The 12,924-nt window shown below is 39.6% G+C and overlaps 1 protein-coding gene across 1 annotated transcript; it reads left to right on the forward strand.

The window, feature by feature from the left end:
• Positions 1-2,484: 2,484 nt before the first annotated feature.
• Positions 2,485-12,520, forward strand: LOC121297356 (BRCA1-associated protein-like). The gene is made up of 12 exons (XM_041223639.1): positions 2,485-2,697; positions 3,577-3,738; positions 3,834-4,050; positions 4,751-4,940; positions 5,340-5,453; positions 5,719-5,867; positions 6,322-6,397; positions 7,677-7,815; positions 8,690-8,799; positions 9,616-9,705; positions 9,912-10,015; positions 10,774-12,520. The coding sequence occupies exons 1-12, from the start codon at positions 2,622-2,624 to the stop codon at positions 11,135-11,137; spliced, it is 1,791 nt and encodes a 596-aa protein (XP_041079573.1). The 5' UTR covers positions 2,485-2,621; the 3' UTR covers positions 11,138-12,520.
• Positions 12,521-12,924: the final 404 nt, after the last annotated feature.

Consider the following 12,924-nt stretch of genomic DNA (forward strand, 5'->3'; position numbering starts at 1 on the left):
TAAAAGGAGCATGCCCTGGACAGCTTGTTACCTGAAGTCTCCGTGTACCACAGTGGTCCTCTCGTGCTTGGGGAAGTGCTGTGGGAGCCACTCCAGTGCTCTCTCCATTGCTGGGATGCACTGCGTCTCACTGGCTTGATACTGCTTGGTCCAGGTCTGCACCTGCCGCTCAGTGTAGTTACCTGGCAGAACAGAGAGGTCAATTGGCAGACTGTACTGTGCTGCTGTAAGCCAAGCACGAATTCTTTAAATACTCCCATTGTACAGCAGTATAAGCCATTCCAGGTATTAGTAAGAAATAATCAGACACACCATTTATCAGTTTCTACACAGCTTGTGGGTAATCACTTCTAATGTTTTGACAAAATACACCATTTTTTTCTTATTGTTTATTTTATTCAGAATTTATGATTGAGTGTTAAATCTATGTACACGAATGGACTGCAGCAACTGGTCCATTTGGTTCAATTCTGGTAATACCCAACACAATTACAGCTTCAGGTCACATCAACCTTACATCTTCACATTACAGAGCAGGTTTCTACAGACTTTGTACTTGACTCCCTGGTTAGAAGGAGACAGCTCTGTTTCATTTCCGGTATGTGTGTTACTAGCTCTCTGGGTGTGCTGTGGCTCCCTGCATCACCCTCACCAGATTTCCCATAATCCTGCAGTCCGAGTGCACTGATATCAGCGCTGTGACTCTGACACAGGACGCAGTTCATGGCCTGGTAAACCTCTCTCCTCTCGTCTGAGCCCAGCCCCGGCAGAGACGGGTCCTTGAATATCCTCCCCGGACAGTACTCCATCAGGAAGAAGGGCGTGCCAATGACCCTGGAGAGGAAGCGCAAAGGGGCTTATTTAGCATGGCCTTCCACAGGGCATAATAACTACTTTGGCCAAAAGTAATGACCGTGAACACAAAACAGTACAGTCTTAATAGGGAGCTGGTTCCAACGAAGAGAGATCTTCAGTCTCCAAATTGAAAGGGACTGACAGCAATCATAATGTGTTGGTTTAGAGGGGGGTGGGTTGTTGTATTTTGTGGTTGGGGTTTCAATAAAGGATGTCTTAGCAAAGGAGCACTGCAGTTCATACCTCCTATATACAGCTGACACGTGCCCCATCAGACACAGCACTGTGTGACATACCTGGGATCTGCACAAAGAGCAAGCACCTTTGGGACAGGAACTCCAGCATCCCCCAGAGCCTTCATCACTCTGCGCAGAGCACAAAACACAGCACATAGATTACTTCTACTAATAACTGTCAACAGATTACATTTTCAGTTTGAATATCGGTAACTGGAATGGGAAATACATTTTGTTAGTCTATATCTGATATCCGCTGACTGATATACACTCTGAAAGTCAGGCTCAAGGTTTCCAGTAAAGGCAATACAGCGTTGGAGTGCAGAGAGAGTCATGTGGTCAGGAGCTCCCTGGTTTGAACCTGTGGCTGGGGGCGGAGTGCTTCAGTGACATGCTGGCTGGAAGGAAGCCCGGACTGAGGCAGACCTTCTGAACTTCTGTTACAAAAACACATAGACAAATGTATTAACCCTAATGTCACTTAAAAAACGCGACTTTAGATATTTTGTAAGGGCATATAATGTGAACAACAATAATGCATCACGTTGCTGCTGTGTAGTAAGCAACAGCATTCTTATGTAAACCATTTACAGATTAATTATTAATCACATGTGTGATGTGACAATGTTTAAAATAGTAGTGTTTGGCACATACTGTGGTTTGCAGAAGTATTCACCCCCTACCAATAATGTCACATTTTGTTGAATTACAAATAATCTATGCACAGTTTTTCAAACAAACTTTTTTTATTCAAAGCTGTAGTGGTTAAAATGAACACTGTTATATGAGAAGGAGGTCAAATGTCCGCATAACTTGCAGAGAAAATTTACAAAATGAAATTTACTGGTTGCATAAATATTTAGCCCCTTAAGTCGGTATTAGTAAAAGCACCTTTTGCAGCAATTACTGCTATGAGTCTTTTTGGATCGGTCTCTACTAACGTTACACAGTAGGATGCTGAAATTTTGCCCATTCTTCACAGGAAAATTGCTCCAGTTTTGATAAGTTTGTTGGGGATTGTCAGTGGACTGCAGTCTTCAAGTCTCGCCATCAATTTTCGATTGGTTTCAAGTCAGGACTTTGACTGGGCCACTCAAGAACGTTGGGAACCTAATACTTGATGCACAGGAAGTGAATATACAGTGTCGTGACTTTGGCACACTAAATGTAATATCTGGAAAACTAAATATACAGTAAAATGCTAATTTACTTAGTTGCAAGGAAGTTGTTTAAATAATGAAAATAAAAGGCCTTGGTTATTACCACAAACGCGAAAAGGAGCTAATTGTAATCTCAAACTCTTTCTGGGAAAATTATACTCTGCACCTTTAAGAAAGCTGACGCATTGTCGCTGAAAAAAGGAAGATGACCCGGACAGAGTTTAGACGCAGCGAGGCGGTTTGTTGTGCTAGAGGCGTTCCAGCTGAGTTGTATCGCATTGTTTGGAATGGGAATTAATATCGTGTAATTGTATTTTTTAATTATTTTTTTTTATTTTTGTCAGACTTTTAGGGTCTTATCTTTTAACATATGAGTGTTTCACTGGTTGTAATCCGGCTGGAGCTTGCGGACGATTCTCGCTTTCCGGAAGGTTTCCAGTATTGTGGTGAGTCACACAAAGGCTTTTAATTGATTTAGTATCCATTAAAGTGTCACTTAAAAGCAACAGATACACAACCACTCCATTTTCCTAAGGTGCATGTTCATACAACATCAGTTGCATCTGACAGTATAATCAAATGAGTTTACGAGCAAGTCTTCGTGTATGCCACTGGCTTGCGTGATGTCAAAACCAAGTTTATTATAAAAACAAGTTTCTGTATTAACTAGCAGTAAGTCGCGCTACGTTATTGTTAATTTTATAGACCATTTTATTTTACTGATAAATAATGTACTACAGAATATATTGTTGTGTATAGCTAATATGAACCAAAAGCTTTAGTTAGATTTGGGTAAGGTAAACTCCAGTGCATTTGAAAGCAATGTACGGTACTGCACCATTGAACGAGCACATCCTCCTACTTTATCGTTAACGGGGATTACATTTTCACAGTTGTTATCCTGCAGTTGGCGAGGTGCCCTGATCATGTTCAGTGTGTTTGAAGTAAACAGTCTTAAATAAATGTAAACCGATCGCAATGAATTATTGTTCATCCACACAAACACAGAAGGGAAGTTTAGTTTTAAATGACGAGTGAATCGGGTCCATTGTGTTTATCCTCTTCCCTGATAAAAGGAACGCGCGTATTGTTTTTTTTCCCTCTTAAATAGCCCCAAGTCACGTGCTTTTGGAATACGTGAGTGCTTCTGGGGTTTGTGCATTGAAAACGTCCCAGTTCATTCCACACCGCACACAAAGCATTTGCAATTAGCACAAAAGAATTGTGTTCTACTATGTTCCCACATTCAGAATGGGGGTGGCTTTGGTCTGTTTAAAACAGTTACTGCAGTGCCATCCTATTTTTTTCATCTTTCCTGCACACAGCCGGCGACATGTCGGATGATGAAATCAAAGAGAAGTCTCTCCGCTCTGCCATTACCAGTCTGGATGGCAAGACCTCCGCAGAGAAAACCATGATTTTACACCAGCACATTGGGAGCAGGGCAATGATGGATATGGCCATTGAAACCATAAGCCCTAGCCAAGGTATGGTTGGAAGGAGGGACAGCACTATCTCTGTTTGTTGCGACTGCCTGGTTAGTTCTGTTTTTGATGCATTGTTTGTTTCACTCCTGTTTCAGAGAAAGTGGATTCTGAACATGCTCCTGATGCGGAGGACAGTAAGAGTGGAGTGTGCGAGGCACCAAGCCCTTCTGATACAAATAGTAAAAGCACTAATGAGGCTGTAGGAACAGTGCCGGACTCTCCATCCAAACAACTGCCTGATCAGATTTCCTTCTTCAGCGGGAACCCTTCTGTGGAAATTGTGCATGGAATCCTGCATCTCTACAAAACCAAGTGAGTTCAGATACTACCAGCCATCTGAGCCAAACAACCTGTTACTTAGATTGCTGGATACAGGTGGAGTTGTGAGGCATACCAACCCATGATTTACACAGTTATAGGGTACACATTTGTATGCAAATACTTATGTTGAAGCAGAGAACTTCTGAATGGAATAAAACTTTAACAGTATAAAACTTGCAAAAACAACTTGGTTGCAGAAAAGAGCAATTTTAATTATTGTTAGCTTTTTTTTTTTTGTGCAAGTTTTTTGACATTCATTTTATTGTACATGCTTCAAAGTAGGAGTGGTGGGAGACGTCCCTGAATAGGGCTCTCAGTCTTGTACTCGGATTGCTTTACCTTCAAGGGCAAGACTTGCATATACATATGCATAAGTAAAAAACAAAGCCAGAGCAGCATTGTCTGATCATGAAGCCAGTTTTGTGAACCTGTTTCTGTAGTTAAATTGCTTCATAGAGCCACATCCAGTGCTCAGTTCAGATATGCTGTTTCAGTTTTAGTCTCTGTGTGGGTTTAAAGACTTTTGATTTGTAATCTCCTGCACTCCAGCATCCCAATGCAGAATTAATTGAGAAATTCCTCTGAATTCAGTGCTTTCCTAAAGTGGATAACAGAAAAAAACGCTTGCTTACTGAATACTGGTATCTGAAGAATCTATCGCTATTTAAACTTGTTTGTTTCTCGTCCATAGCAAAATGACCTCGCTGACGGAAGATGTGCGGCGCAGTGCCATGTTGTGCATTCTTACCGTCCCCGCAACCATGACGAGTCATGACCTCATGAAGTTTGTGGCACCCTATAACGATGTCATGGAGCACATGAAAATCATCCGAGACTCGACTCCCAATCAGTACATGGTGCTAATCAAGTTCTGTTCTCAGGTATGAGGCATTGGGAGCAGAATATACTTTTTTTTTGTTTTTTTTTTGGGGGGGGGGGGGGGTGGAATAAAAGGTTCCCATACTTACGTTATTGTTTTGATATTTTCCCTATAGTGTAGATGATTGCTTTTATCTTTCTGCATTCAGTAATAAGTAAAGCCTTCTAATCCTTTTCTAAATATACATTTATTTAAAAAGATGGGGACCATTCTTCTCTGTGTACTATTGGTTTACTTGGATTAAGTGAGTGCAAAAGGTATGCTTTACTGTAAACGCACTGAGAAGAAATGCTAGTGTATCAAAAGTGCTCCTTATTGATTTATGAGACTTCACATTGGCCATTCATATACAGTGCCTACGCCTGCTATTCATTTTTAATTGTGCTTTTTGTTTTTAAAGACTGACGCAGACAGCTTTTACACTTCTTGCAATGGGCGTCAATTCAATTCTATTGAGGACGCTGTCTGCCAGCTGGTTTATGTGGAGAGAGCAGAAGTCATCAAATCTGAACAGGTTGGTATAGAGTAAATATACACATTACCCTTCACCCTGTGCCCCAATACTTCTAGCAGGGAAGGGTGTATCCTCTGGGTTGGTTAGATTCTGTGTTTAAAAAACGGTAGAGTGAGCTGCTTAAAAAAATACTTTTATCTGCATAGCACCCTAGAACAATCGTGCAACATTTGTGTATTCCAACATGTATTTATTTTAACTGAAGAGTTTTCAGGATCACAAAACTTTGTGCGGTCTTATATCTTCACTTTCTTTTGCTCTTTAGGGAGCCAGTCTTCCTGTGATGGATCTGACGGAGCTTCCTAAGTGCACTGTGTGTCTGGAGAGGATGGATGAGTCAGTGAACGGTGTGTTAACGACCCTCTGTAACCACAGCTTCCACAGTCAGTGCCTGCAGCGCTGGGAAGACGCAACGTGAGTACACCGTGGAGAAGAACTCCCTATAATATTTAAAATCGCTGCTAACAACAGTAACAGAAAATCGACTTGTTGCACTACGCAATCACCTCAGAGCCTCCAATCAACAAAGCAGTTTCAATAAAGACATCTAATCTGAAGAATATGGAATGCCTGTTTTCTAGGAAAAATTACTGCTGAAATCTAACCACATGTTAAAATCTATAATTTTATTCCCAATCAAAGTTTGTTATATTTTAAAGTATTACTAGAAGAACTAGTTCACCTGTGCAATAATGTAGACATGTTAAAATATTAGCTTAGTTATTTATGGGTGTGGTTTAGAGTTGAAACATTGCAAAGTGTTTATACCTGAAGATTTTATATTGGACACCTATTTCCTCTTTGTGATTTGGGGAAAATAAATAAAAACTATATATACTTCAAATTCTTCTCATTTTTGTACCCCTAGATGCCCTGTTTGCAGATACTGCCAGACTCCAGAGCCAGTGGAAGAGAATAAATGTTTTGAGTGCGGTGTTCAGGAGGTACAGGAATAAATGAACTGAATTCCCAGCCTGGGGGGGCTGAAACCGTTAAGAGTTGCTGTGTGTAAAGGATGTTTAAGTGCCTTTTAAAATATTGTTTGACCCCTCCCTTGACTTTTTATGATGAGTGCATTCACTCAGTATAGTTCTTATGTAATGATTTTTATTTCTTTATTTTTCTTGTACCTGTTATGCTGGATCTTGATTGCTGGCACAAGTGGAATGTTGTTTTGCTTTCTGATGTTGAGCAATCATCACACCATTACTCAACACCAGAAGCAAAAGAAAAGACATCTAAAATCACACAGGCCCAAAAGCAAAGTGGAGCCACTGAGCGCAATCTATACCATTCAGAATGACTGCAAACATAAAAAGGAAGGAGTTGAAAGGAAAAAAAATTGCATTTGTGGGGTCCCCAGTGGCTCCCCTAGTGAGGGCACTGCCACGTGGCGCTTAGGGTGAGTAATGTGACCCGGACCTACCTTGTTCATATTGGGAGCGTGCTTTTCTTGGCAGAACACCCGTAGTCAGCGCTAAATTGGCCTTTGCATTTCCACAGGTTAGGGAGAAAAATCGTTGTTGGTTTGCTCGCCAGTTAACAGCGAGCCCTTCTGGTCAGGCTCCAGATGAGGCCAGGTGGAGTCTAATCGGGGTGAACTCTCATCTCTAGGCTTTAGTAGTGTGACCACATGTGCTGTTTCAGTTCACTGTCTGAAAAAAGCAGCTCAGCCAAACAGCAGAAATGGAGGTCATGGGTCAGTCATTACATGTGTTGCAGCAGTTGGGTAGCATTGAAATGGCAGAGAATAGAGGGGGAAAGGCATGGTAAAGAAGTCTTAAAACATACTGCATTATGAAAAGGCTTGGGTCAGCAAACATACTTCAGCAGTGCGTTGGAAGAACCGGGAGAAAGTTGATGTAAGGACTTTCAAGTTCATCTATTATGGTATGTGTTGCTCAGTGCACTCCTGAGAAAAACTGGTATGTCCTCCTGGAATAATGTACTCCAATTATAAATCGGTTCAATCGGTTTTTGTTCATAGTTATTAACCCTAAGTGCTGTTTGATTAAAGAACAGGGATATAAATGTTAGTCGATTGCATTCAAGGCTTCATTGCCCTAATATTAGATAGGGAGGGGGCTTCGATAAAACAATAGTTCATGTCTTTTAGGATAAGTGAGTGGATAGAGAGAAATACTTTGACAGAGAGTCAAGGTAATGTTGCAAAAGTCTAAAACTGGGAAGTGATTTTAAATTTTTTTACTGTATACTGTGCAGAACTTGTGGATCTGTTTAATATGTGGACACATCGGATGTGGCCGCTACGTCAGCAGACATGCCTACAAGCATTTTGAGGAAACGCAGCACACCTATGCCATGCAGCTAACCAACCACAGAGTCTGGGACTATGCAGGAGGTAAAGGACACTGGTTGCTTTCCCATAGAACAAGATGTAGCAATGATTTACAAAATAGCCCCTTGATCAGTGGGGCCAAGATTTTAAGTAACAATCGGTACTTCTTGCTGTATGTAAGTACGTCTGTCCATATGCAGACCAAACTTTTTAGCACTAATATCTAGTATAATGGCGTTGCTGTTACAAGCCCCCTGTACCTGGTTACCTGACTTATAATAATTTGTGAGCTGGCCAGCTTGATTTAATTGGCGAGGCACTGAATTTCAAAATCTGATGGTTTGAACTGTTTAAAATATTTGGAACAGTATTATTTGCACAAAACTTACATCAGAGGGTTTTTGTAGTAAGATTTATTTTAAAGTGATACAGAACTACAACAGAGATATATATATATATATATATATGTTAATTACAATTAAAGACTTCAATGAAGGTTGGAGAGCCTATTTTATCTAGTTTAGTTTTAAAATGAAACATTTGGTAGATGTTAATAATCAGTAGTTGCAGAATTTGGTAATGATTTCTTTTGAATGTGGAGAGAATGCTTGGAGAACACCTAATTTTATAATGTTGCCACATTCACATCAAGGTACGACCGTGGATCGGACAAAAGCACATTTTTAAACTAATTTCCTAGGTACAGTTTGTAGAAAAAGTGAACATCCCTAGCTTACTTTCACATGCCTAAGAAGTCTTCCACAGTCTTTATTTGGTCTGGCCACAGTAAAAATCCCCCAAATGCAGTTATTTTAAAATAAAACTGGGAAGATAAAAGGGACCACACAAGGAAATAAATCCAGTAATGGGTAAAACAAACACTCTGTATCCCTTTAAGGGGGGTCTCACTAAGAAAAGACTTTGTTTCTCTTCCCAGATAACTATGTTCACCGCCTGGTTGCTAGTAAAACTGATGGAAAGATTGTACAATATGAATGTGAGGGAGATTCATGCCAGGATGAAAAGATAGATGCACTTCAGCTGGAGGTACATTTGAGATTTCCAGTAACTTTACCAGGGCAGCAGATAAACACATTTAGCACCTCAGCAACAGGGAGCCACAGGAGGAACAGGCAGAGTTCATTGAGAATGCTAGTGATGGCTCTCAGTGTAACTGCACGTTCCAGCTGTCTGCAGAAGCAGATTACTGCAGTGCTTGTTGAATCCTATAGCTTATACTTCTCGACTGTCCTCCCCTTAGCTATTATGGTCATTTTACACTGCGACGTATAAATACATGTGTTCACCTTAAGTAAAAGCTAAAAGAAATAAAGAATATATAAATTCAGAAGTGGGCTAACCTTCAAAGTAAGGATTATAAGTAAACCAGTCTTGCATGTGGCCTTTGCTTTGTAGATTTAATATAAGCCCAATGGTCCTTCTTATGAATGGTCTGTAAAGCTGGAGAATGAGGGTTGGCTTGCACTTCAACCCACTAACATGAATTAAAAGCACTCTTAAGAAAAGTGTTTTGCTTTTTTATATATATTATTTAAGAAGGCTTTTACCCATGCTGAAAATAATGGTAAAGGGGTTTTCTTTAAAATAATTCTCAGTATAAAATCACAAAGGATACAATGATGTAAACATAGTTCAACAAGGAATTCAATATTACAGTTCACATGTTTTAAAATGTTATTTAAACTCTTAACTAAATAAATGCGAACTCATTTGGAAATCTTATTGGACATTTTAGCATGTGAATCGTTGCCTTGCTGTTTCTTTTTTTTTTTTTTTAATTATTATTTTTTTAAATGCAACAGAAGTAACTTTTTTTTTTTTTATATTTAATATCCTTCCTAGTATTCATACCTTCTGACCAGTCAGCTGGAATCGCAACGAATCTACTGGGAAAATAAAATTGTTCATTTGGAAAAAGACACTGCAGAGGAAGTAAGTGTATACCTAGCAAGGTGTTTGTTATGTATTTGTAAGAGTGCTTGCACTTCATTGGCTATTGTTTAGAGTGTGTGCCTATGAAGTGACTGTAAAATACAGTGTGCTGTGCTACAGCAGGGGCCCCTCAATTGCACTTTTAACAAAATACTTTAAACTGCTTTTTGAAAGTTTCACTTTAATTTGTTTTTATTTTCCTGCAGATCAAAAACATGAAGTCTAAGTTTAAGGAGACCATTGAGAAATGTGACAGCCTGGAACAGAAGCTGAATCAGTTAGTTAAAGAGAAGCAGTCTCTGGAGAAAAAGTAAGTAACATAATAACATGTGCATTTGTATCTATTTCAATCAAAGATATTTGAGATTTGTAGGTTTTTCTGTTGTAAGAACGGTGGCGTATTTCTTCACCTCTTGTACTGAACAAGGTTTGCTGAGTATTGTACTGTCTTGTATTGGTTCAGAGTGTACTGTTATGGTTTGCTCAACAGCAACTCCAGCTGGTGAAGGTGATGGCTGAGCTTTTTAAGGCTTCCCTGCCAATGGCAATCGAGCCATAATTAGCAGCAGACATTGTTCAGTAGTTTCGTCCAGAGCCCTTCGCTATGTTAACCCACTGCAATAGGTGTTAGATTTTTCACTGATGGACATAACTGAAGCTCATGCAGATTCAGATTACAGTATAGTTTCAGATGGTTGCATTTTTCCTTATTTTTCATGGATAGTTGTAAGCATGAGTAGCCTCTGTCTAATTCGGTAGTTAACCCACACCTGTACCTTATGCAGGACTGACCGAGTCACATGTGTTAAACCAAACATCTCATTTGACTGTCGGGTAGGAATCCAAATGGAGTTAATTAGTTACAGTGCACCAGGTAGGAGTCCTAATGGATTTAATTAGTTACGGTGCGCAGGCAAGACTGAATTACTGCATTAGGGTGATATTTAGAGGCACAAAGTCTTTTTTTAAGAACCACTATAAAAAGAGGGCAAATTACAGGTAGCAAAATCCTTCTTAATGTTTCATAGACCTTGTGTTTTATACTAAAGTACAAATATCTTTCTCGAGGTGCACACAGGTAAACACAAGGCTGGCGAAGCTGAGCGTGGAGCTGCAGGAAGAGCAGGAGATGAACAAGTGCCTGCGGGCGAACCAGTCCCAGCTGCAGGCCCGGCTGAAGGAGGAGGAGCGGCGGCTGCGGGAGACTTCGGAGCAGAAGGAGCGGCAGATCACTGAGCTGCAGGAGCAGCTGCGAGACGTCATGTTCTACCTGGAGACGCAGCAGCAGATCAACCAGATGCCAGCCGAGGCGCGCCAGGAGATCCAGGAGGGGCAGATCAACATCGCTGTCGCTGCCTCCTCAAACTCCCCCAACCTGGGCAGCACCGGCAAGCTTTCCACCAGGAAGGGCCGGGGCAAGAGGGGCAAATAAAGAACGGATTGCCTGCAGAAATTGCTCCACAATAAAAATTAAAAAATCGGTAACAATATAAAGACTCTTATCTCGGATCACCCCCTCCTGTTTGTTTTTTTTTTTTATTATTATTATTTTGTGACCTCCTAAACTATCTGATCCCTGTAATACAGCACTTTTTTTATTTTGGTTATTGAATTGTTTTTTTGCACCACACTATTGAGACATTTTCATTAAAAATGGTCTCCAGGGCATCTAATGTTTTGTCATCCCCCTATACTGGAAACTGCAACACAAGATGCTTTGGGAACCCTCACATCATCTGCTGCAGATCTCTGTAAAGAAGCCCACTCAGAGTTTAAGCATTCAGCATTTCTATCCTTTCTCTAAGGAATATGTGCATCTGTCTGTGTTATGTGTTTCATATATAATTGCGTAAGGGGAATGGGAAAGTGAGTTAAAACGTTTGCAGACAATTCCCAATTTGAAGCACATTCATTCAAAGAGGCACTTAAGTCATTTTGCTTCCTCACAACAAGTTGACCCTGCTTTTCATTATGTAATGAGGGTATTTTAGAGTAAATGTACTAAATTGGGTGGTTTTCAATTTGCACAACACATAGCAACTGTGTAACATATCTTGCTATTCAAATAAATTTAAACATTTAATTTACTGCAAAAATTGGATATATCCATAGGTACATGATGTCTCTAAATAGCTAATGGCTGTGATATATCAATTTGGGTGTGATCACCCAACTCCTAGCTGAATACAAGTCGTATGATATGTGTTTGATCATTTTGATTACAAAAATGATAACATAACATTTTAAACGCATTCTCATTAATCGGTGCTTTCAGCTTAGGGGTAAGGTTGCACATACCATCTATCTACTAGGGGGTGCTATAAGATTAAGTATCAGTAGGGTTAGGAATGCATGCACTTTACTTTGCAAGTTACCTTTTTCATCAGTATTTTTTTCAACCACTATCCTTTAAACATAATCTGGTTACATTTTCTTCCAGTTTGGTTTCCTGTAATATATATCTAATGTGTGTAAAGCACAACAAGTGATAAACTAATTGTGCAGTTTATGCTGAACTGAGTACATATACCACCTTCAAAAACTGTCCAGAATTGATACAGGCCATGTAGTACAAGTAGTTTGTAAGATTACACTGTGCAATGTATATAGTACGTAATCATCCTGAATGTTGTATATTAGAGACAGTCCTCTATTTTTCCAGTTATAATTTGTAGCAACAATTCTCAATTACCAATGACAATTGAGCCAAACAAAAATCTGTATCAGTTGTACTACAAATGAATTAAAACATTGTGTGAATTCTTCTTCTTCTATGCTTTGTGAATAGCAACCCAAAATGTATACTGGGCTATGAGTTTTATTACCCTGCTGTAAAACAAGCTCTTCAGATGCAGAAACTGCTAATGTCTCTTGCCTGAAGAATGCAAATTGAACATATGTCACGGCATGATGTGTTTCAATGAAGATGACTGTGTTAGGCAAGTTACAGACCAGTGGGAAAGATTCTGTTGCTTTGTAAATGTGAATAATTCCCAGTTGCCTCTTCAGATGTAAATCGCAGATTACATTTTCTACTTTTTATAATATTTGCAGTCATAATAAGTTGTTTATATTGCAGTGCTCAAAGTATAGTCGAACACCTGTAGCGGGTTTCATTTCATGATTTGTTAAAGTAACTAGCTTCAAAGTATATTTTCAAAGATTTAAAGAACATATATATTATTGCCCACTTACCTTTTATATGAATAGTTCAGAATA

This window comes from Polyodon spathula, chromosome 22 (assembly GCF_017654505.1).
Source record: "Polyodon spathula isolate WHYD16114869_AA chromosome 22, ASM1765450v1, whole genome shotgun sequence".
Lineage (NCBI taxonomy): Eukaryota > Metazoa > Chordata > Actinopteri > Acipenseriformes > Polyodontidae > Polyodon > Polyodon spathula.